This window comes from Penicillium paradoxum (genome assembly GCF_028828445.1).
Source record: "Penicillium paradoxum strain IBT 22861 chromosome Unknown utg000006l_segment0_segment0, whole genome shotgun sequence".
NCBI classification, from domain to species: Eukaryota; Fungi; Ascomycota; class Eurotiomycetes; order Eurotiales; family Aspergillaceae; genus Penicillium; species Penicillium paradoxum.
The window spans coordinates 1,947,957-1,972,699 of record NW_026643184.1 but is presented as its reverse complement, the minus strand read 5'-3'; the positions used below and the strand labels follow the sequence as shown (position 1 = coordinate 1,972,699).

The 24,743-nt window shown below is 48.8% G+C and overlaps 6 protein-coding genes across 6 annotated transcripts; 4 read left to right on the top strand and 2 right to left on the bottom strand.

Annotated features, from left to right (window-relative positions):
* Positions 1-1,330: 1,330 nt before the first annotated feature.
* N7457_007163 (uncharacterized protein) lies at positions 1,331-2,784 on the bottom strand (the record flags this gene model as incomplete). Its single annotated transcript, XM_057178206.1, has 6 exons — positions 1,331-1,495; positions 1,550-2,037; positions 2,099-2,472; positions 2,517-2,600; positions 2,655-2,695; positions 2,770-2,784. 6 exons carry the CDS (start codon positions 2,782-2,784, stop codon positions 1,331-1,333), a joined length of 1,167 nt encoding a protein of 388 aa, XP_057029950.1.
* Positions 2,785-3,658: 874 nt separating this feature from the next.
* On the bottom strand, positions 3,659-5,259 carry N7457_007162 (putative FAD-dependent oxygenase; the record flags this gene model as incomplete). Its single annotated transcript, XM_057178205.1, has 2 exons — positions 3,659-4,906; positions 4,978-5,259. 2 exons carry the CDS (start codon positions 5,257-5,259, stop codon positions 3,659-3,661), a joined length of 1,530 nt encoding a protein of 509 aa, XP_057029949.1.
* A 1,384-nt stretch (positions 5,260-6,643) lies between these two features.
* Positions 6,644-6,865, top strand: N7457_007161 (uncharacterized protein; the record flags this gene model as incomplete). Its single annotated transcript, XM_057178204.1, has 1 exon — positions 6,644-6,865. The coding sequence occupies one exon, from the start codon at positions 6,644-6,646 to the stop codon at positions 6,863-6,865; it is 222 nt and encodes a 73-aa protein (XP_057029948.1).
* A 3,240-nt stretch (positions 6,866-10,105) lies between these two features.
* On the top strand, positions 10,106-11,318 carry N7457_007160 (uncharacterized protein; the record flags this gene model as incomplete). Its single annotated transcript, XM_057178203.1, has 2 exons — positions 10,106-11,162; positions 11,230-11,318. 2 exons carry the CDS (start codon positions 10,106-10,108, stop codon positions 11,316-11,318), a joined length of 1,146 nt encoding a protein of 381 aa, XP_057029947.1.
* Positions 11,319-12,147: 829 nt separating this feature from the next.
* On the top strand, positions 12,148-13,504 carry N7457_007159 (Rcd1-like cell differentiation family protein; the record flags this gene model as incomplete). Its single annotated transcript, XM_057178202.1, has 3 exons — positions 12,148-12,829; positions 12,899-13,274; positions 13,330-13,504. 3 exons carry the CDS (start codon positions 12,148-12,150, stop codon positions 13,502-13,504), a joined length of 1,233 nt encoding a protein of 410 aa, XP_057029946.1.
* A 975-nt stretch (positions 13,505-14,479) lies between these two features.
* On the top strand, positions 14,480-17,326 carry N7457_007158 (putative PHD finger domain protein; the record flags this gene model as incomplete). Its single annotated transcript, XM_057178201.1, has 5 exons — positions 14,480-14,653; positions 14,779-14,876; positions 14,944-15,163; positions 15,221-16,066; positions 16,118-17,326. The coding sequence occupies 5 exons, from the start codon at positions 14,480-14,482 to the stop codon at positions 17,324-17,326; spliced, it is 2,547 nt and encodes an 848-aa protein (XP_057029945.1).
* Between the last annotated feature and the right edge of the window lie 7,417 nt (positions 17,327-24,743).

Sequence of the window (24,743 nt, the reverse complement as noted above, 5' to 3'; positions counted from 1 at the left end):
GATGAACGCAGGGCCCCACGCTACAATTCATCTACATCGTACTCCGTGCGGAGTACATAACGAGTAATTCTTCGAGGTGGCGGCATCACCACGATCGGCCGTATGAACGATTCAATCGACTCTGATGGGTCGTCGAGAGATAAAGGCACTCCACTTCCCGCGCGATCTGTGGGTCGAACCCCGAGTATCAGCCTATCACGTGAAGCCTTGAAATTGATCCAATTAAAGTTGTAATAAATTTACACGTCACCATCGAATCTCAAACTTGAACCTGTAAAAAAAAAAAAATGGGTAGCTTCTTGTAGATAGCGCGTGTCATCCTTAGTGCAGGGGCCATGCTAATCTTCTCTGTATATTTTCTCTTCGCCATATGCCCCGAAGGGCGAAAGGCTGATCCTTAGAGTTCCGTTTAACCTCCGATTTTTCCCGACAGACCAAAAGAGGAAGGCACAGGGCCTGAGGCTCTCAACCTTGGAAGTATGGACCCGCCTTATTCGGGCCCATGTGGGTCTCGAACGCCGAGCCTCGACCAGTCACGTGGTACCCCAAAAGCGGAAGGCCCAATTAAATCGCAGTAAATAGACCCACAGTTTCGAATCTCAAAAACGAACCTGTAAAAAAGAAAAAAATAGGTGCTTCTCTTTGATTGAGCGTGTCATCCTTAGTGCAGGGGCCATGCTAATCTTCTCTGTATATTTTCTTTTGACCATATGCCCCGAAGGGCGAAAGGCTGATCCTTAAAGTTCATTATAACCTCACTTTTGGGGGGAACCTTGGAAGGGACGACCGCCCGTTTGTTTGGACATCGTTGGCAGAATGAGACTGCCATTTGCTCTTTATCATGTGTGAACTTGGATGATTGAGTTTGCACACTCTCCCTCTTTACTTCTGGTCTATTGAATAAAGTGAATAAAACTCCAGTTCTCTCTCCCCAGTTGATTCTATCTAACCTTTATCTATATGTATTGGCTAACCCTATGGACACTGATCAAAGCTATAACTAACTGCTTTCCGTTAACTTAAGCCACCACTTGAAAATTCTCTGATCATCTAGGTGCAATGACGTTGGTGCTTAACATCACTAGTAATTTTCTTAGTTCCCCCTACGATCAAAATGGCGCCGAAAATAGCTTTTTATTTGTCTAGCCAAGTCAACCGCCTATGGATTGCGTTGTCTTCCCTCCCTTATGGCATATTTGTATCCTCCTGTTCTCGGTTGGTTCTTCTTTAAGCTTCGAGATAATGACTTCTTTTATGATATCTGCCCGTATATATCTAGCTTAGATAAATCTGAACCACGACTACATCAAATCCTGAAGCCTCATTTGAGTTAAATGCCCCAAAACGCCGTATGTGTATCTACCATTGGAATTCCAGACAATCGCCGAAGTGCTCGCATTGGCTTTTCTCCTAGCGCATGCTTTGTCTCCACCTGAGAATCATCTAATTCGCTTTCGTCCTCCTTGGCAAGCTTCTTCAAAATACACAGGTTTAGCTAGTATTCAATGATAGGTAGATAATGTCCGGATTTAACCGGGCCCAAACTTACCACATCTGTCTGCCAGCGTTGGAGCATCGTGCTTAAATCATGTGGGTTATCTAATGCCTCTGCTGCTGAGTCGATGTATTCAGAAAATAAATTCCACTCCGAGGGATCCTCCGGACCGTCACTCTCGTTTGGGGCTAACATAGTGCGTAGAAGAAGATATTCGTATTCCTTCATCCGACCGGGCTTTTTGGGCTCTTGGTTAACAGCAGAACCCGATTGGTACAGTAGAGCATCGAGGTTTGCGGGGAGCACATCTTGGGTCTCATCGTAGCAGTCGTCTCGCTTGGCAGCCCACATCGCATGTACCTCCCTCCATTCTTGAATCAGGCGCTCTACACCAGCAGAGACAAAGTAGTTACCATCAAGAATGCCCCCGACGTTCAAGTTTCGGTATTTCCAAGTATTCCTTGTCACGGGTAAGACGCGCTGAATGAATGCTAGCTGGGTGAAATCGGCGATTCTCTCGAAACACTCTATATGGTATAGAACTGCAGAAGACCATGTGTCAGAAGTGCAAAGATCAAAACCAAAAGATAAAGTCCCTCGTACACGTAGTATTATTTCTCCACCAGCCCTGGTCCATACCTGGATGCAAGGCGAGACGCAGAGAGCCGGGTTCGATCGTTCTTTCACAGCCTGGAAGCCTGCATTTAGCGCCTCGGGGGGAGCTCGGAGCTGACTCGATAAAAATATATGTCATCTTGGTATATGTCGAATTAGATGGCTGCTCGTCTTGGGTGGCAGAGAGACCTAGATGCTCAAGCAGGCGCCTTCGCTCGAACGACAAGCTATCTTCGGGCTCATACACTGTCATCGTCTCATCATTCGAAGATGAGGTATACGTCACTGGAACAATACGCAGAAGATCGTCTACGTAGTCATGGTCTCTCAGGCGATTGGTGAGTTGCTCCGGAACTTCAGCACTGCGAGTACCAGCAAGCCGTCAGTATTTGATCTAGTAATGCACCCATCGTGGACTTGCCCGAAAATGGTACCATCCTCAAGGTCATCCAAAGTTCGACCTCCGTGGTTTCTGATGAAGTCTTTCACTCTGCACGGCGACAATTAGTCGATATAACTCCATCTCTGGGGTTGCAGAGCGTACTGGTCGACATTGTCAGACGTTGCGTCATGAAGGCATCCAATCTATTGAGAGTTTAGCAAAACTGCGTAAGCGAGAGGAGATTCAGAAGGGAATTCTCATGTGGTTTAATGCTTACCATGAGATGTGGCATCGCGAATTGTCAGAATCCGTTGTAGAAGGAAATGGAAGGGATATACTCATTTAAAGAGGAAGTGGATAGTAATCAGTCTAAATATCTCGTCCAGACCTATAACAGGTTATACGATCAAAGGATTGTTGGCAAACGAGTATCATTGGTAGAGTAGGATGGATATAGCATGGCTTCGCGTAACAATCCAAGAACCACCGAATAAGAGGCTATTGTGAGTGTTAGATAAGGTCCACCTTGGCAGATCGCAATTACGATGTACCAATAATGCAATCACAATAGGAGCGGGGTTCTGAATCCCTGAGATCACCTCCGCAATGCTGTACGTCGCTTAGTTGCGCATACGCAATTCGGAGCGGCTTCTACCGGAATTTTGACCAAGCTAAGCCTAGAACCATAGTAAAAGGAGGAATGTAGGCCAAGATGTGGAATTATATGACGTTGGTCATCCTGTTCGGTGTCTATTCTCTGTCAAGTCTCACAGGACTGGCTCTTCTCAGGAGCGTTCCCTTTATAAACAAGGGTTTCTGTCCCTAGGGCTCCAAAAATACTTCCGAGGATGGTAAGCTTGAGAACACATTCTTAGCAATGCCTTCTTGCAAAAGACTAGGGTTCTGTGTGACCATGTCCCAAGCAATGGGTGTGATGACCTCGGGAGGTTGGGATACTCCACCGCGGGTTCGGCTCTTCGGGGAGGCCCGCGAGTGGAGCAAAAGTGGGGGTTGCCGTGAAGGCGGTGGATTGCACCCAATTCTTCCGATTCTTGCAGCCAGGGTCGTTGATCTATGACAAAGTGTCTACCTTGAATTCCGGTGTCACGCGTGGCTATATTGTCACCTAGGTATATATACAAATCCCAAGAAGTTGCTCACATAGTCTATACGATCGGGGCATAAAAGCTAAATTTGCCAGCCGGGTCGTACTTCTGCTTCAAGGCCTGCAGACGTTCTTGGCGCCATTCCTCGCCACCATACATCTGCTTCGGCGTCTCATCTCCGTGGGCATAGTTCACGTATGCATGGATGTCCTCCCGACCATCGGCCTCGAAGAGAATGTTTCGGAGCTGGTTGCCCAAATCAACCGCCATAGTCTCAAGTGCTGCATCGGTGGGCAGGTAGTTGATGAGAGGGGCGGCAAGAATATTTTCCTGGCGGAAAGCGAAAGCACTCGAGCTGCTATCAACTTCGTGCACGCCCTCGAAGGAATAGCCCTCGAACATCAAGATTGAGTTGTTGAAGGCAGAGGATCCACGGATGCCAAGGGCATAAACATCCCAGGCCTCCTTCTGGGCGGCGACGTTGTATGATTGGAGATAAATGGGGAAACGGGGGTTGGCGAACCCGGTCTTTTGGCATGGCGGGGAGTCTAGGGCTACACCGGTCCATGATGCAAGATCCTTATAAGTACCTGCCTGGGAATCAGCGGCAAGCGGGCCGATGTCGTGGAAAGGCTTGGTGTAAACTGAGTCAACGGTCGTCACTCCCTCTTGAATGATATAGAATACAATGACGGGGTTGCTGGAATCAACATCCGGACTGTTCATCCAGTATGACCAGTTCATGATATCCGGGGATTGTGTGCCATTCTTCACGAGATACTCGTTGGCAGCCTCGTAGACAGCCTCAACCTTATCGCCACTGAAAGTGAGCGTCTCAATAGCCCAGTCGCTATGCTCAATATCGTATGTCTTGCTGGTGAGAGAAGTCACAATGCCGAAGTTGTGACCAGCACCCTTCATCGCCCACCAAAGATCAGAGTTGGCGTCGATGGTGTTCAAAGTACCGTCGGCGAGAACGACATCCATTGAAATAAACTGGTCGGAGACGAGTCCATAGTGGCCCTGAAGCCATCCATGTCCGCCACCAAGTGCCGGTCCCAGGACACTGACACATTCACAGGTTCCAGTCACTGTCTGCTTTCCAGCCTTCCAAAGCTCGTCGGTGACCAACTTGGACATGGTTCCTCCGCCAATCGTGACTGTCTTTCCATCATCGCCCAATTTGACGCTGCTCAACTGGCTCAGAGAGATTCCAACGCCATGGTCCATCTTACCCAGGGAAACGAGAGCGCCATGCAAGCCATTGTATGTGAGAAAAGGGAGGTCCTTTGCATTGGCGTATCTCACCTAAACCATGGTCAGGATTAGCATTATCCCATCAAATCTTCATAAACAACAATCAAAAGAAGTCGTCTCACCGTCTCAACAACATCATTCTCGGTGCCGGGCACGACAAGGACGCTCACTGTAGGCTCTGCTAGAGCAGACCATCGCGTTGTGGCATCGCTGAACCCGCTCGACCCGGGAAAATACACCTGGGCAGAGCTTGAGAGATTTTTCCCGAGCGCATCCAAGTCAGCATCACCTCGTGGGCAATGCCCCCCCTCGATATCCTTACAGCCGATAGGGAAACCATGACAGGCTGCAGAGAAACCCCAAGCCGCAATGGCCGAGATCATCCTCTGTTTGAAGTAATACATTGTTTAGAGAATGCCCAAGTGATCGATCACTCACTCCCCTTATATGAAAATTATCGAAAGATGCCAGGGGAAAACGCGGAGGTTGAGCAGTTGTGAAGGAATCCCTGTCAGCTCACGGTGCGTCAGCTTGGGACTAAGGACTACTTTTTGTATATGACTTATGACACTTGTAATATTGCTCTAGAGTTATTCCGGTTAGGTGTGGTTTCCTCTTTATTAACGCTGTCAATGGAATACCAGCTGTTGTACTCCGTACTGAGTCCTGTATTGCTCCATCGCTCCACCGTCCCACGGCCCCCTGGCGCGGCCCGTCATTTCTTGTCAATTACCCATTCCTGTAGTCCCACTGGACGGGTTCAAGCTCTAGGTATAAACTAGGGTTCGCTGAAAACTCACCAACAGGGGTCTGTAGACACCCCTGCACGAAATCAGCCCTCTATAATGCAGGCTCTACGCATGTGGCGAGACTTACCTATGGCTGACAGCCCGAACGGCAGCCCTAACAAGCGCAATCATCCGATCCGAGTCATTCCAAGTTTTCAGCTCCACTAGTCCATACTCCATATGGCGTTCAGACCTCGGGATGGAACGTGCTTGGCTGCATCGTGATTGGATCGTTGAACTTGAGATCCATTCCGGCCCCAAGTCTGTGGGGATGATGCATCAAAGGTTCCACTGTTATTTCCACTACACTTCTAACTAGGCATGATCTACGAAGTACATACTCCGGACATAGTTAGTCTGTGTCTTATGTTTCAGCTTTTAATCTAGAGTGAATTCATTCAAATTTACTGTGGGACTTGATTTGCTACTAACTTCTCGTCGAGGCAATGCCCGCAAGGTCTTATTCATATCCGACCTAACCTGCGTGCGAGCTTCGTCCTCCATGTTTGGCCGTATAGGTGCCAAATCTAAGCGTGAATGAGTGGGTTCCATGACCCATATCTCATACTCATCCGCATTCCTATGCTTTGGAAATCAAGTCTAAAGCCTATAAAAGGATCGCGGCCACTATCGTGCTTAGTGCCGGTGTCTTCATTCTTGTTTGCGCCACTCTCAAGAGCGTCGTCCTTCTGGTGGTGAGTCTGAACTCGTCGCATCTATATCCAGCTTGATGGTATCTCCCTGATATAATCTTTTGCTCTGTGTAGGAGTCTGAGAATGGCGCACAACTGTTCCATGAATGGGGTCCCCGAGGAACTTTCGTCGCAGTCATCACAACAAATCTTCCAACGATCTTCCACCTCTGCAGGATCTGTCTCACCAAAATCTTTGGCAGTCAGTTTCAATATCACAGAAGACCCATAATTTGTCTTTGAGTCGTTTCCACAGCAGTAGTGGCGGGGAAGACTACGCTAGTTGAAAGGGTTGTGGAATCCGAACTATGAATACTGATCCCGAGACTATTGGTATAACGTTTACTGATAGCGAGGAACGGCTCATGGAAGATGTCCAAATGCGGAATCTAAAGACATATCTGGCACCTGTATCTGATAGCTCCTCCTCGAGTGCTATCGTGGTTTCCAACCAAATCGATATTACCCATGAGACTCAACGCAGTCAAGACATCAAACAGCCTGTCCCAAAAGCACCTGATTCATGGTAATGGCTGGAATTTAGAGATAAAATCAATATGTAATTCATTTTCTAATATCAAAGTTATCACGGAAGTGGTGGATTTCCAGGGCAAACTAAATTAGGCAAATTGAGTGGATATATACAAGATCCCTGTTGTACAATATTTACTATGATATAATCCTTGACACTTCAGCAGATCCATGTATGTCTCATTACTTCCATCGTTCCTCATTTCTTATTTCTGATATATATCTATCTTTTTGACAAGACCTCCTACCATACAAGGATTGCTTTAGGCGTAATTATAGTTTCTATGTTGATTAAAGGCACATCAAGCATTGGCACAAGTCGTGCTTGATAGTAGTGAGATCATTTGAGTGAGGTGAATTTAAGAGCAAGGTATACCAAGAGCCCCAAACATGAACCAAGGTTGGGATGTACTCGCACAAACCTCCGGGTTTGCCAAGCATCCAAGGGCCATATTTCTATGGTTGTACCAATGACGACTTGTAAACCTGACCCACTGTAGCTCGAGCGCGGCCCATCCGGGTCTAAGGCACGTGATTCACTAACGCAAAATGGCAAGTGACCCATCTCACCTCGTCAACCTTGGAAACCTCCAATATGATCTGAAAAGGGGGGAAATAGTCTGCTTCTCTTTGATTGAGCGTGTCATTCTTAGAAGGGGCCGTGCTAATCTTTTCTGTATACTTTCAGATCACCACGATGTCCCGAAGGGCGAAAGGCTGATCCTTAAAGTTCATTATAACCTCACTTTTGGGGCCGCTGGGCAGAAAGGGATCGCCTGATTCACTAGTTCGGTTGACCGACCCGAACTACCTATGTACAAACTTCAAAAGACTGTAGCTGGTCATCTGGTCTTTAGGATCACCAATTGGGATTTGCTCTGCCTCTTGTAAATGAAGAACTTGAAGTTCGTTTCTGACGCTGTGCCCTATAATTTCAGTGAGAGAATCAACCTTGGAACCTCGGAGCGGTATCCAATCTAGCCTGGTGACAGTGCACGGGTTGGATCGTAGCAACTCAGATTGACCAGGAAGCGATATCTGGCGCTGAAATGGCTACCATTGTCTTTAACACATATCCATGTTCTATCAGATTAGGACTATAGAACGTGCCGTGGATCATGAGGTGGTCGTGCTTATCCCTTCAGCATGGGGGGTGTATATGTACACTCTGCTATCCACAACCTAATAGGTCTATGAAAATGGGATCATGTTGGGGATGTCCCCCCCCCAAAAGTGGAGAGTTTAATTGATATTGTGCTGAGACACGCATGGGTACCTTGATAGTCAGGCCTTTTTCTCCTTCTGATAGCTAGTTCAGAAAGTGAGCATAGCAACTATCTATATCTTCAGGGATGCAAGTATTCAACCTATTCCAAAGAATGATCAAGACGATTGAGCCTTCGCCATCGCACCACAGTCTCAAATGAGTTATTATTCCTATTTCCCTTATGGTCACTGCTGGCACGCTGGTAAAAATGTTCCGCGGTATTAGGTTCATGTCCGAAACCATCTGTTGCATGCAATCTTGTTCATTGCTAAGACACGTGGTTTTCTAGTTCTCGGACTCGAGGTTTTCCCAGTCCTTCAAGTCCAGCTTACCTGTAGCCTGGTTTGGAATTTCACTCATCACGCACGCATATTAGGGATATCTTCCCCTAGCCCTCAGCAGTGCGCTGAGTATTGGAGGCAAGGGTGGTACCATGGCAGGAAGTCTGATCGCGGGCGAGCCGAGGCCCAGTTTGAAAATGGGCATTGTTGGCGATGCGAAGAGTCCCATGTCCTGCAATTGTGTATAGCACTATGGAATCAGTTTCAATTGCAATCGAATTTGTTGGCTGAATATGCCTAGCTTTGGACCGCTCTTGACACCCCTCATTACGGCCTCTCCAGACACCAGCCAACTGAGTCCAGCGTCGCCTATCAAAGACGAGCTTATCTCTCGCCCATAAGTGCTTTATACCTTCGGAAATATCCCCTCTCATGGATAATGGAATATGTCGATGATGAGAGACTGACCTTGGATGTGACCGAGGACATATTTCAGACTGAGCATTTCGACAGCATTATCGCCCAAACAATCATTTGGGGCGAACTATAAAAGACGGTTGGCGAAGCGGTGTAAAGAATACTGTGATTATAAGTTTCTAACCACAGCTCAAATTAAGAAAATCGAGCGATATACCGAAAGGATGGGTAGTTCCCAGTAACTACAAGGATACCTAGACGGTGATGCCTTTCAACTTGACTGACTCCCTGGGGTTTGATCACCGAGTTCACGACCTCGCTGAATCTGTCTTTGATTTGACTCTACCACTTTCGTATAACGATGCGTCCTGCACTGGTCAATGAAGCTTGCGAGAAATGTACTTGAGGGGATATTGCTTGAAACAATGAGTTCATATATGCAGTACCGGCCCTAAAAGCAGAGTACCATTTTAGCAACCCTCTGCAAGCTTACACCGTAGCCACGGCCTCGGTCGGATCTTCAGGGTCCTTGAAGGATTGGGCAATTCCTCATCGGGCTGCGATTGGTGGCACGAAATATCCCCATCTCCCCGATACTTACGATACGCCCACGGAGTATCAGGGTTCAGGGTATTCATGCCCAACATATAGAAAATTGGATCCGATCTCTCTTTTGCAGGATCGACTTTGAACCTGTCCCATGAGTCATTGTGAAATGGCGGTGTTGAGCATAAAGCCGATTGTTGCCAACGCGGAGTGGGGAAACGTTGATCGCTTCTGACAGGACGCAGGAGAGAGGGCAACGCAGAGCTTCTTACTCCGTATTCGATGTAAAGAATAGTGATGGGCAAATCAGAATCGAACAAAATATGGTTAATCTGAAACCCCAACCTCCATAATTAAAAAAAAACCGAAAGCCGTAGAGGCTTAGACGATTGGTAGGAAATCGGGTGGTTGGGTATAACGAAGAGGCTGGGAGTCACCGTGTATTCCGTAGCTGGCGCAACAAACTGGGGACTCTCTTCTCTTCTTCCCTTCCATTCCTCTTTTTTGTTTGTCTACTCCGCACATTCCCCCGATCTCTTGATATCCGAAGAATTTGAGATCTCTGTTTGCTTGTGTTGATCCAAAGCTGATCGCTCAAGTACACAGACCGGGTGAGACAAGACCCTAGTGCTAAGAAACTTCGCTCCAGTCTAGCACATACACATTGTCCGACTCGACTGATCTACTCAACACTGAGTTTCGGCGAATATTGCGTCGCTTTCTCTGCGATGCGGTCTTTATCCGTGCTGCCGGTGCTCTCGACACTTGCCCTACTTCTCAACCACTTGGTACACACCGCAGCAACCCCGCTCGTATTTGAAGACAACGTCCTCGAAAACAAACTTGAAAAGCGCTGTGAAAACCCATGTGGCTATAACGACTGGCTTTGTTGTGAAACTGGTCAGACATGCAGCACCAACAGCAACCAAGAGGCTGTCTGTGTAGATGGCAGTGGTAGCGGCAGTAGTTGGGACTACCAATATTACACCACCACTTACGTGCTTACCAATACCGATCTAACGACCATCACCTCCGTATGGAGCAGCCAAATCGCAGCGGCTACAAGCACGGGTACCTGCAGAATCGACCTCGGCGAGATAAAGTGCGGCAAGACTTGTTGTGAGGCAGCGCAAGAGTGCATAGAGGGCCAATGCGTTGCTGAAAGTTCTTCGGTGGCCGTGACTGCTACAGGAACAGAAGCAGAAGCCACGCCGGGCGTGCGAGGGACGAGCAACGGGGCAATCACTATGACCGAAACCTCGGCACCAACCATCACCGAAGGATTCACCGCGCCTGTCGGTACGGATGGAGCCGAGCTGATTGGGGCCGAAGCCTCAAGCGGCGGAGGATTGAGCGGCGGCGCCATTGCAGGAATTGTCATCGGCAGTATTGCTGGTGCATTCTTGTTGTTTCTTCTCTGCGCTTGCATCTGCTTCAAGAACGTCTTTCAAGGCCTGCTCGCAGCACTCGGTATCGGCAAGAAGCGCCGCAGACAAGACACGACGTATATTGAAGAGCACCATTCGCATTCGCACGGCGGCCAACCTCCTCCACCTCCTCCCCCCGGGCGACGGACGTGGTTCGGTACCAAACCGGCGCAAGGCAGTGAGGTCAGCGAAAAGAAGTCTAAATGGGGCTGGGGTACGATGGCCATTATTATCGGTGCTCTTGCTCTGTGCTTGGGGTTGAAGAGGAGGAGAGAGAGAGATCACGACGACGATAAGACCGAGTCTTCTTACCCAAGCTCATACTACTATTATTCTGACTATTACTCCGGTACAGGCAGTACGTCGGACTCTATCGATTCTCACAAACGAAAGATCTTTGCTGACTATTCTTCTTTTACAGGTAGCCGAAGCTCTGACAGACGAACTCGGGATACACGACGATCACGACGATCGCGCACTCGGTCCGGCCGTTAATGTCGACTACGATGCCTGATACGAAAGAGAACGAGTGGTATACGAAGGAGACTCGTTCTCTTTCGCCTCGGTTTCCTGTTCGCCGATCTCGGTTCGATTATGCATTTATGGCGCTGGGTTTTTAACGTGACTAATGTATCACTACGACTTGCACGATGAGACTTTTTGGGGTTTGATTTAGGATTGATGATATGATTGCTTTTTTCTATGTCGATACGAGAGATTTATGGCATGTTTTGATGTACATATGAGATTACGAGTACAAAGTCGAAATGATATGATTTTTGGGATGAATTGAATACCATTCTTTTTTTTTTTTTTGTATCAGGGCTTCCTAACGCTATTACATCGACTTCAAGCTCTTAACATGAAATGACTGGTCCGGGCGCTGGCATGAGATGCCCACGAGCACCTGGTGGAAATAGCTGCAGAAAGCAAACCGCTCACACCTTGCAGGGAACAATGTGCTCTGTTAGCAAGGATGCCTGCAAGTTTGACGCACAAGCCCAAATCCAATAGATGAATAAGACAAATAGAAAGGACAGATGAAGAACGCAAGTGGGAGTGCCCAAAAACCACACACAAAGGCATTAGGGGACCAGGCACTTTACCTCCCCGCCTTCACTTCCGCCTTTTCCCTCCTCCACACTCTGCCCTTATCCTCTGATTCTACCCACCCTCCTTGCAACTTGTCTCCAGTCATCAATGATTTCGGTCTCGGGATTAAACTCCTGACGCTATTCACCTTATTTCAACCTTATCTCAGCCACCATTGTACCCGTGTATCGGTTGCCTAGATTCCGATCCTTCGGAGTATTACGAGTCTCCGAAACGACTCATCACCCATCATGCTTCAAGCGCAGACCCAGCACGTCTTCTCCCACCAGCATCAATACCCTCAGGCTGATCCCTCGTGGATGCAACACCAGCAACAGCAGCAGCACCACCAGGGTCAGCCGCATCCGCACCAGTCGCAGCAGCAGCACGCTTCGCTAGTCGCCCAACAGCATGCCCAAGTGCAAGCTGCTGCGGCTGCTGCACAGCAACAACACTATGGCCGTATTGCCATGAGCGGTAATGGTGCTGGAAATCCCGCGCAGGGAGCCGGCGGCGCCGGTGGCATGGGTGGAGATGGCATGTCAAACTCGGTCTCCGTCATGGACGGGGGAATCAGCGAAGAGAATCGCAAGGTCTTCATCTGGGTCGCCGAGCTGTTGGATCCAGCTCGCAGAGAAGCTGCTTTGATGGAACTGAGCAAAAAGCGGGAACAAGTCCCCGAACTGGCCCTGGTCATTTGGCACTCTTTTGGTATGGGTTCCATTCTCAACGTGCGCTCAGCCCTGTCTGTAATAACTAACGGTCGGAAACGTGCAGGTGTCATGACTGCCCTTCTTCAAGAGATTATCTCGGTATATCCGCTCTTGAACCCATCTCAGCTGACTGCTGCCGCGTCAAATCGAGTCTGCAATGCGCTGGCGCTTTTGCAATGCGTCGCATCCCACAATGAGACCCGCACTCTTTTCTTGAACGGTGAGTAATAGACCTTCCACTTTTCCTGCGATAGCAGTTGCTAATTGTTTTTCTTCCTATCTCACTCAGCTCACATCCCTCTTTTCCTCTACCCCTTTCTCAACACCACCTCCAAGTCCCGTCCCTTCGAATATCTCCGACTAACGTCCTTGGGCGTTATCGGCGCGTTGGTGAAGAATGATTCGTCTGACGTGATCAACTTCCTCCTGACCACAGAGATCATCCCTCTCTGCCTTCGCATCATGGAAACGGGATCGGAGCTGAGCAAAACTGTCGCTATCTTTATTGTGCAGAAAATACTTCTCGATGATATTGGCTTGGGCTATATCTGCGCGACATACGAACGGTTCTACGCCGTGGGCACTGTCCTGAGCAACATGGTCACCCAGTTGGTGGAGCAACAGACTGTCCGCCTTCTCAAGCACGTTGTGCGCTGCTTCCTTCGGTATGTTCCTTTTTACAACTTTCTCCTCCTATGCCATTCCTGACAACAGATTCAGCCTCAGTGACAACAGCCGAGCCCGTGAGGCTTTACGGCAATGTCTCCCTGAACCCCTCCGGGACGCTACATTCTCCTCCGTCCTTCGTGACGATGCAGCCACCAAGCGCTGCCTGGCTCAGCTCCTTATCAACTTGTCCGACACCGTCTCGGATGGAGCTCCAACTGCCATGTAACATACGAAAAACATCTGTTTCTTTCTCCCGAAATATTTTACCTTATGATATGCATGGGAAAGGCTTCTGGCGATTAACGGTCACAAGGCGCAAAATTGTGGTTGCAGAATTGGATGGGTCCAACGCGTGAGGTATGTCGTCAATTGAGGGCATCGGGTCCACCTCTGCTTTTTCTTCATTCCTGGTTGTTTCTCTCTTTACTGCATCTATATTGGGTTTTCTTGAAGGTTCAATGATCTGCGTGGGGGAGGTTTAATGTATTCTTGTCTCTTTTTTCCCCCCTTTTCTACTTTTTCTTCCTTTTTTTTTGCATTCTGCTTGTGGGAAATATGCCTCTTCTCTTTTTGATACTTGATTTTCTTTTCCGACAGGTATCCTGTCGCGTGGCGCGAATACTGGTTGGCGCTGTCGTCTGTGTGCATTTTCTCCTCGTCTTTGACGACCCCCAACTGCTCTGTGTGAGATAGACCTTTGAGCGAGAGATATCCAAAGATCCAGGCGTCTACTTTGTTTTTGTTTTCTTTTCTTCTTCTGTTCTGCCTGTGTATACGCGACTTATCCTTCAAAAGCATGAATGTACTTGTCGCCCTTTCATGAATATTCAATCTTCCAACGTTGCAGAATCTTATTGTTCGACGTCTCTATTCACGTAGGAATCAGGGTTCATCGAAAATGACAGTATTCTCCCAATAATTTGCTCCCAACGACTTCTTCATTCAATCGGATTTTCACAAACGCTTCGGGTCACGTGGAACCGCCCTTGACGCGCCGCCTTACTGAGCGTCTTGCCTCACGACACGAAAAAAAAGCCCAGACTCAACCACTTATTTGCCAGGCCCTTTTTTTCTTTTTTCACACTCTATTTTTTGTTTAAGGGGTTACCCACTCTGTGGCTCTCATCTCCGTCCAAATCCCGCTCCAGTGAACTGTTGTCCAGCACCTAGGAACCCCGGCCTTAACGGTTGTCCCGCCGCGATGGGATCGCGAAAGCGCACCCGCTCGGAGGCCATCCCGATGACCGAGCAACAAGCCCCAGAGGAGCCTAGCTTGCTCTCCCAGCTCAGGAGCAACTGGGCATTTGCAAGCCTCATGCAGTACATTGCCATCTTTGGCCAAGTCATGAAGATCGACGAGGACTTTGGAATCGAGGTATGTCTATCGGCATGTTTGAGATGAACGAACGTCGCGCCTTGTGTCGCATTGATAGAAGAATATCACTTCATATATCAATCAGTTGGGTCAAAACTAATACTGTCCTCTTTCCCCCACATTAGGACCTGGAAGTCGAATGCCTCAAGCCAGAACCCTCCCATAAACTGTTGGAGATTGGATTGTGTCTCCTCAAGTGGATTTCGTCGCATCGCGGTCTTACGTACGTATACTAGCGCGTGTTCTGTTACTATTCTGGGCAGTTTTCGCTGACAGTGCTGCGTTGGCAGGTTCGACAATTTCGATGAGTATACCCGACGCCAGTACAATGCGAAAGCGCCCAAAATTCCCAACCCCTTTGGGCACGAAGAAGAACCAAACAAGTTCTTGCATTTCGACGTGTTCACTAAGATACGTGTCCTCCACCAACTTACAGTATGGACATTTTGGAATGCGGATCGCATTCGCGATAAGATGCCCGAAAAGAAAGAAACAGAGCAGATGGAATGGGTGAGCGAGCTTTTCTAGAGCCTTGGTTGTCGATTACCGCATACTGACCTTTTCCAGCGCATCGAAGAGTTTGGCTGGGATCGCGAGGGGCGTACATACTACGTACTAGACGACAATCGCCTTTACCGTCGCACCGACCCACCCTTACCTCCTTCTCCCCAGCGTCCCAAGAAGAAGGGCAAGAGCCGATCCTCCCGAGCATCAAGAACGTCAAAGCGCACCTCCACAGCAGCTGTGGAAGATGGATCCGACGAGGAGACCAAGGATCTCAATGATGCAACCGCTGTCGCAGCCACTTCTGAGGACCCTTTCAAGTGGGAGTGTGTAGCTGTCACACTTGAGGAATATCAGGCTTTCTTGGAGACCATTCAAAAGACTAAAGATGCGGACGAGAAATCTCTCCGCGATAACATTAATACCCATGTTCTGCCCATTCTTGAGAAGGCAGAGGAGGCGCAGCAGCGCAAGCGCCAGAAGCGGGAGAAGGAGCTTTTGAGCCTGCAGCTGGTCGCGGGTGCTAAAAGGTCCAGTCGACTCGCCGCCAAGGAAGAAAAGGAACGGCATGAGCGAGATGCTGCTGAAGCTGCTCAAAAGCGCGAAATGGACCTGGCCGAGGCTCGCAAGGAGCAGGCGAAACAACAACAGCTTGAGCAGGATCGACAGTCGCGTATGATGACTCGGGAGCAACGCATCAGAGACCGTGAACAGAAGCGACTGCTACATGAAGCGGAACTTGAAAGGATCGAGGAAGAACAAGAAAGACTCGAGAGGGGTGAAAGCAGAGTGTCTGCTCGAAACCTCAAGGCTGACCTAGAGAAGTCTCAAAAGAATTTGGCAGAGCTTAACCAAGAAGATCAATGGATCTTCGATTGCTCTGGCTGTGGGGTGCATGGTGAGAACTTGGTGAGTGTCATTTTGAGAGTACGAGGTCACCTTGGTCTAACATTTTCCCAGGATGATGGAAGTCACAGTGTCGCATGCGAAAAATGCAATGTTTGGCAACATAGCAAGTGTCTTGGTATCTCACAGGAAGCCGCCGAAAAGGATGATTTCCACTTTGTCTGTCGGGACTGTAAGCAAAAAGAGGAAGACTCTCACCGGCCCAAACTCCCACCCCTTAAATTCCGGGTCAGCGCTTCGGCGTCTCCTTCTGCCGCTCCCCCGGTCGCGAAGAAACGTAAACTCGAGGATGACGAGGATCACGCTCCACCCTCACCTGTGAAAAAATCACACTTCGCTCTGTCCAACATCCAAAACGAACCCTTAGGAACACAACCTACTCTCCAGTCGCCCGCTATCAGCCATGGCACCTTCTACCCTCCTCCGTCACCCCAACGCCGGGCCCATCCCGCAGATAATACTCGCCTGCCATCTTCAAGCCCTCCTCGTCCACCGTTTTCTCCGCCAAAGGGCATGAATGGTTTGCTCCATGCTACTATGGAGCAGCAACCACGGCCTTCTTCGTCTCAGCACTCTTTCCCGCCTATGCAACAAGCTCCTCATCTTCCTCCCATTGGATCATTCCAATCTGTACGGTCTTCCTCGTCACAATCTATTCAAAGTCCAGTTCAGAACCAACCATCAATGTCACCTACGCAAGGTAATCCCGAGGTTGGCCCTCTTGCGGGTTTCCCACCTATTGCTTCAACCCATGCACCATCTCCATGGGGTTCTTTCGAGACTCCGCGTCCACAGTCAGGCCATGCGGCCACGCCGTCGATGTCTAGCCGCTACCCATCTTTCTCAGCTTCGACTCCTAATGGCAACCACTCCTCTCCCCCTCAAAGTTCTCATGGTATGGTCATGTCGGGGATCAGCCCAACGAAACAGTCTCCTCGTCCGCTTACTGGAACTGGCATGGCGGGCGCTCCTGTGCTGCCACCCATCCGTAGATTGGAACCAAGCCCGAAGCTCATGGGTCGCAGCTCTCCAGATGCTCCGATCCCTCCACCTGTCAAATGCATGACGCCTGAGCAAGAGGAACGCCGCCAGAGGGAGAATGCCTCGATGCTGCACCAGGCCCATCACTATCAGAGCAATGGCCAGCATGCCTTGTCATCACCGTCCCTCAATCGCATCCCTCCCTTGGGTTCTGGGGCTGTTTCACAGTATCCCGATCCTGTTCCTTCCCCTTACCGCGGGAGCAATGGTCAGAACCAATGAAGATCTAACTTAGCGACATGAACAGCACGTGATTGTCTTCTTTTTTTGTGTATCATTCCTTTTCACACATTTTTTAAAAATCTACCAACATCTGAGTAATGCTTTGGATACAATATCCGGATCCGGAATCTTGAAATCGCACTACGGTCTATTTCAAGGAGATGTGACCTACCCTGCCGAACTGCTTTTTGACGTCTCTTTAAACCTCTGCATCTCAAGGGAAGTGGGCGCGAATGGTATCTCTCCGGATATCGTTTTCCAGATGATCCGGAGTTATTTTCCCTGGAGACGACATACCATACATCTCAAGTTCAAGAACTGCACATCCAAGCCTTTTGACATGGCCGACACTCGTGTTCTTCGTTTTTTTAAAAGTTCTTCAATTGCAGATTGACCACCGTGTTTCGATAACGAGGAGTTTTTCCCTTGGTGGTCGCTGTCAGGGCTTTGCCTTGTAAGAATCTTCCTTCATTTCTCTTTTGAGATGCCTGGCAATTTGTCAGGCTGGCGTTTGAATCCCTCTGCTATTGATTTCTTTCCTGTTTCACAATGCATCAAGATGGATGGGAACTCGAGCGGCGTTTGCAGACGGTCTGGTCCTGGACACCAGTGTTTTGGTGAGCCTGGACATGTGTATTTTAATAGAGAATCTTATTTGATTTCAATCCTGAAGAACCAATCGGACGATGGAGGGATAAGTAAGAAGCTTGAAAATCTACTGCGATATATATATGGCGTGGTGAGGGCATTGTATATGTATAGATGCAAGATCCTCCTGAACAAGTAGAACAACATATCAGGACGTGGATTCACCATGCTGGAGCCTTCGGATCTTCTACAATCTTGTAAACCGTTCTGAATAATCCAACCACCTCTTGTATTACCCCTAGTGCTACAAAATAACCCAATATGCATCATATTGTCCACATACACGGAAGAACGAATGTAGTCAACACAAAAGTCTCACACTCAGTCCGAATTAGAATTGGCCGATAGGTCGATCAACACATACCCCTGGCTGCAAATGCAATGCCCAACGCAGTCCTGCCCAGCCGAACAGCATACGCGCGCTGACATACCTACACGATACATGCCTAACCCTGCACTCCGTCGGTACCTACGATGAACACGATGCACGATGTAAACCGAGGCGGCTCGCAGCATCTTAACGCATTCTCTCTAGTGCAGTCCCGTAATGATATTATCCCAGTTCTTTATTAATTGTTTCATTTCCCACAATTACGATAGGACCACAATAAATCAGGGGTGATGGCGAACGACAGAAGAAAAAAGGAGAGATAAAAAAAATAAAAAAGAAGAAGAAGGGAAAAAAAAGAAAGAACAAAAGTACATCGTCCCGTCCCTCTGGCCGCGTTCCCACCCCGAAATTAGTGTGGACAACATGTGTTGGATTTAGGTAGATGCCCGATGGGCATAATATTGCAAGTTCACGATACTGAGGCGCTACCAAAAACACCCAAATGTGCCAAAAGTACAGCACCTAGCCTAGCCTGGTGGGTCCAGCATGCGGCGCAGTCAACTTACTTAGAAGCGCCTGGGCCTTGGTGCTAATTGGAGACGATCGATGTAGATCGCACACTAACTTGTAGGGCGTTAGCTGCATGCGCATCTTGCCCCCTATCTGACGGCAATTTGTTCCTTGAAATGTAGGTGAGAATGCGGCGTACTCCGTAGGGAGTATGGAGTATGGAGTATAGAGTAGCACCATATCTCCCGATATTACGCATGTTGATCTATCATTCTGTCATAGTGCTGTCATACTTCCCAGGAATGACAGGGGTATTTATAGCGATGTGGAAGGGTTAATAAATGAGATATTAATTGTGAGGGTAATATCCAATAAAAAGAATGGAAAATGAGACATAAAACGATATATAATATACCAGTTTTTCACAAGGGAGTACACGATATACAGTATAGGAGTAGCTCGGGGAGGCGAACTATGAGAAATGTAGATGTCATTTCCTCTGAACAGCAGAGAACCACGGTTTCTCCGCGGAAAGTGAAGATCGGAAAGTACGGAGTGGAGGACAATGATTAGCCAGTCCAACCGGAAAATGACTCTCAACGATCCAATCAGGAAAAAGGCTCCCGGAAAAAGATCTGAGAGTTTTCGGGGATCTACTACGGAGTAGATATCACACACGTACGAGCCACCCGGCTATGGCAGATACTGCGTATACGCGAGGATCGGAGACTCCTATAGTACTTGAAATTAGGTTCACACGGCAGACAGGATGCTGATCCGAGCGTTTACCCTTTCTCCACTCATGCAGCTCATCTGTTTCTTGTCAAAAATGGTGGAAATGGGGCAATTGGCGAGAACACAGGGAGAGTGGAGATCCGGAATCTGGCCCGCCCACTCGTGCGGACTGCCGGCCGCCGCGGTCCCGTTTGAGTCTGGCCAGTCATTTCGGCTCGTTTCTTTTTCTTGTTCGAGTAAGAGCAGGCGATTTCCCAGAGCCATGGGCACATGTACAGAAGCTGTAGCACGCTTGGTTCATGAGGTTCTATGTTATGGCCACGGAGTATAGAGCATGGGGACCGGAATGGGAAGGAAAGAGCCAGGAAATAATAGAACCGAGCAATGATTTGTCAATTTCACTTTTTTTTTAGTTTCAAACGTGAAACTATTTCCCCCACTAAACCACAAAGGTATACGGAGTAGTTCGGTAAGAAAGAAAAAGACAATTGCATTCGTGTTCGGAGATCTCCCTTTGAACCCTCCTGTCATGCATACTCCGTATTCCGTACTTTCATATTGATCTCGAGTCAAGATCGACTCCTAATCTAGGCACAGATATGTACGGAGTACATAAATCCCATACCAAGAAGTGGTCACTGCTTTAAAACCCCATCTTGCATTACCGGCCGAGAAGTATTAGTCCCCCGACTAAAATGAGAACTAAATTGAGAACTAAATTGAGAACGAGATTGTGAACCCAACTCGTTTAGCAAAATGGGGGATTGGAATACCGACACATTGGAATCTCGACTAGATCCTGGGAAGAATTGCGTATTTCATCCCAAACTGGCTATGAGCCTCGCTTAGCGTGGTATTTGCTTCTTCTTGTTTGGCCGGTCCAAAATCAGGAGTGCTAATGGACAGACCAAGGTCGGTGGAGCAGAGACGGCCGAAAGATCACGGCTATACTCCGTAGTCCACTTATCGTCCACTTGTCCACTCATCAGCCATTGAGATCCGCGCAAGTGGAGCAATACTATGCCTCGGGCGCGCCGTTGGATGTGACGGAAGGAAGGACCATCACATCCGTCGCGAAACTCAGATCCCCATCTCGCCCTTACATTGTACCTTGCCTCATTTTACTTCTCCATACGGAATATGCGGTACTATAGCTGGGAGCCACGATATGGGGGACCTCAGCTCCGTATGTCTCCCAAACTCTAAAGCGCTTCTGGTTTGTGTGAATGTATCCGTTCAGATCTACATCATGTACGAAGTACGAAGTACCTCGACACATTGTACTCCGTGTTTCCGTACATTGTGCTGAGCCAGATGATAGGGCTACGAGGATCCCCGGATTAGCCCTGAACAGGTGACTGTCGGCCAATGCGGACAAGGATAAGGCAGATGAAGCTAAGTACTTTTAGGGATAGTATATTGGATTATTGACGATTCAGGAGTGTCAAGCCGATCTATTTCGAGTTTGCTAATTTCCTTGCCCTAGAGTGCCATAGACGGTCCCCGTTCGTCCCACTTGGCTAGGTTGTCGGGTTCCAGTTGACTCTAGGCAAAACCGAGCATTCAGAAGTATGTCCTGACGGAGACGAGAGACGGGAAATGCCTGGATCCTACCTCGGAACCATCCCCAAGCTATTGTGTTCGTTAGTGGCTCACGTCCTGATAGATGACACGGTAAATGATACCCACAATCGGCCATCCCAAGCGAATCTACCCCCGAGATAAGTGTATACGAGCTCGTCCATGGGAATATCCACCACAGGAGGCCTCCCTCTTCGGACCTCCCATTTCCCGGCCTCCGAAGCATGGACCTGGCGGGAACGTCGGGCGTTAGAGTTATGACTAAATTGCACAGATCAGCTTTCCACATCTGATGGGCTTGATGTCTATTTCCTAAATCGTCCATCCGATCAACGCCAGCCAATACTTTGCAAATCCTACCAGAAACGGGAAAAAAGTCAAATGAAATAAAATAAAAACGAGGAAAGGGAAGAGGAAGAGGAAGAGGAAGAGGGGGAGAGAGCGGGGGAGAACACAAGACTCAGGTATTCGGGGTAGGGATGAACATGATAACATGACTCCCCTACACCCACTGCGAAAGGTTAGATGCGGCAGATGAACAGATGCTCTCCCCGAAAGACAACAAGCCCATCATAGCCATCCACGCTCCTAAGTCCTGCATTTGCACAGCTCCGTCGCCCGTGCGTCGATGTGGCAGTAAACCCGTCAACGATCTCGCCTTCGAGCCAATAGCAAGGGCAATTCAGTGTTGGTTGAGGACACCTTCGTCTTCTAGCTGAGGGCCTGCAGGTTATTGCAAGCTGTTCATTCCCTTCTTTGGCCACAAGCGCATCAGACCCTTGTCTATATTACTGAGAAATTCAATCTAGCCGCTGTTGCGCAGCAGTTCCTCGTGGCGGTCTGGGAATTGGCAACGCAGGCTTGAATTATCCATGCTCGTCGCTTGTTCCCCAGGATGCAATCTGTCATGGCTTAGGCTTTTGATACCATAGAGTTCGCATTATTTGCAGGCCGTCACTATGATGTCGCCCGGGCGATCCGCTGTTTGCGCCAGATTTATGGTCCATCCCTTTTCCCTTTCTTCCTTTTTGCCCTCGTTTTATTTTATTTTTTTCCCTCTCTCCACCCAGCCCCTCAACAGGCGGCCTGACCGCAAGGAGATCGTGGACTCGGGTGTCGGCCGGATGCACTTGCAATTGGGTTAGATAAACCCGTTGAATAGATGGTGCTCCCATGGCGCTCGATGGCGGCCGTAGCAATGTTCCAAAACAGCTACTCTTGAATTCAATACCGTATATTCCTAGGATAGATTTGATCCCTCTTTCCTTTCTCGTCCCACCGCTTGAGTCAATATAGCAAGACGAAGATCTAATTCCGGCACTCTCAGCCGTCCCACCCAGCACCCCTGCCGAGGCGTAGGACTACAAGATATGTGGACTGCGCTACTCCGTAGACAGGGTTCAGGGTATCTGATTATCGGGGACATGGTCTCGAATAAGCATGTGAGCAATGAAAATGTCTACTCCACCCAATCCAGTAGCCCGTCTTTTATGTCAGTTCTCATTATCAAATGTGGACCCCATTTCCCCATGTTGCTGATCATATCACTAGCCCTTTTTTGCTCCACGGTTCTCTTTCTCGCTCTTGCTTGTCAGATATGAAAATAGTATCAACAATGAGTATAATAAGAACGACTTGAAACGAGGATATCTTTAGAAACACTTGAAACACCCGAAGAGGCGATCAGGAGGCGAAAGAGAAGCCCGTCATGAAACGAAATGGTTTCGCATTGAGACGGTGGAGATCTGAGCATTCTGCGGCATCCAAAAGCGGCCGAGTCAGCAGACGACACTGCAGCCAACAGACTCTTAGCGAGGAAGCTTACCCTGTTTTGGCGAGCAATCGACCTTCTAGAAGGAAGGCAACGGGGGCTCGAGTGCGCTGATCCTGGCTGTCAATCTGGTTCCCACTTTTTAGAGAAGAGTTCATGAGCTGGCAACCAGTCGCAGTGATGCCTCGGAGGGTCTGAGCACTCTGATTTGACACCAGCGATTGGCCATTCTTGAGCGCGGTCTTCGGAATTGCGTCTCCCGAATCTCGAGGCTATGACAGTACGTTCCGATGACTCCGCCGAGACGGCAGATTTGGCTCTGTTGGTTTCTCATTTTTGATCCTGACAATTCAGAATTGGGGTTCATGCACCTTGATCCAAGCCAAGGGGCCGGATATCAGGCTAATGTACCAACTGGAAGGTCCCTGGGACAGGGTGAGGAGCGAGGTATTTGGAATGCCGATCAGATTTGTGGATGGGGCATAAAATGTCCAACCAACACAAGCTATCTAGGTACTCCACAGAAATCAATCAATCTCACTCCGCCGAGTCGGCGGGAAGCAACTATTCCGTACGCCGTACATCGCACTCCGTTGCCATTCCTTTGACCAATCTCGTAATTGAATATACACGGGTAATGTGTTCTCGCTTAGCCCCATAATACCCCGGCATATAGACCAGGGCGAATAAGATGCTTACAGGGTGCTGTCAAAACCATATAGGAAATAACCCAAGAGAAAAAGCAAAGATAAGCTCAAAGCGCAGGCTTGAATCGACTTCTCGCTTTCCTTTGAGAGAGAGAGAGGGTCAACCGCATGGAAATGCAGTGTACCGGTTAGGTTTCGGCGCTCTGACACCTCGTGGATAGCACATGGCACATGGCACCTGTACTCCGTACGCCGTCAACCATTCTAGAAATTGATTGACATCCTGCATACCTCTAGTTGATTTTTTCCAGCGCCCGGGCGTGGGACGGCTTGCAGATTTCCAACAAAGAAATAAAACATGCATGGATATTACTTCAATTAGACAAGAGACAGGGGAAAACATGGTTGGCCGGTTCCTGCATCCAGATCCCAGGTGCTCATGAGGAACCGTAATTCCTTTCCAGCCAGGACTGCAGGGCTCTGTTGATCCCTCACCGATTTCTGGAAACAGCCACATCCAAAGACTTGGGAGCATTTGATAGAGTAATAACCATTGATCTATCTTGGGGGCTGACAACGCTTTCCATCAAAGCAATGCCTGTCCACCGGTCGTGTGGACTAGGCTTGATTGGGAGATACGTCCCCGGGCAAGCGCGATCCCGCTATCTAGATTATACTAGCAAAGGAGAACTGGGGATATTGGCCGGGGAGATTCTCCGGAAATGTAAACTTCAATGAATTCATGAATTTCTTTTTGCTGTGGCGTTGGGAGACGCATTTGACGCTCACCGGTGTGAACGGCGAGCCCGACATCCAACAGGCAATACTGAGTACGGGCTACGGAGTACCTGGGTACGGACTATGGATTGCTGAAAAAGGAGATCGGGCATTGCCGTGCGAATCCCAAAGTTGAACCCAAACGCAATCCATTTTCTGCGAAAGGAGACAAGCCGGGCAGATCCACCGCAAATCGAAATGAGGGCACGGCAGGTCACGCACATCCAGCGCCAAGACTTAGTTGCTCCCTTCGCAGTTGGCGTTTGGGGCGGATACCTCACCCAGTCCCTTTTGACCCAATCAGCACCCAGGTGGCGCCTTGGCCTTAGCTCGACCCCCCTGGGTATCGTATCGGCTTCAACCGATGTCAGGTTTACCGCCGATCAGGAGGGACTCCACTAGATTGAACGGGACCAG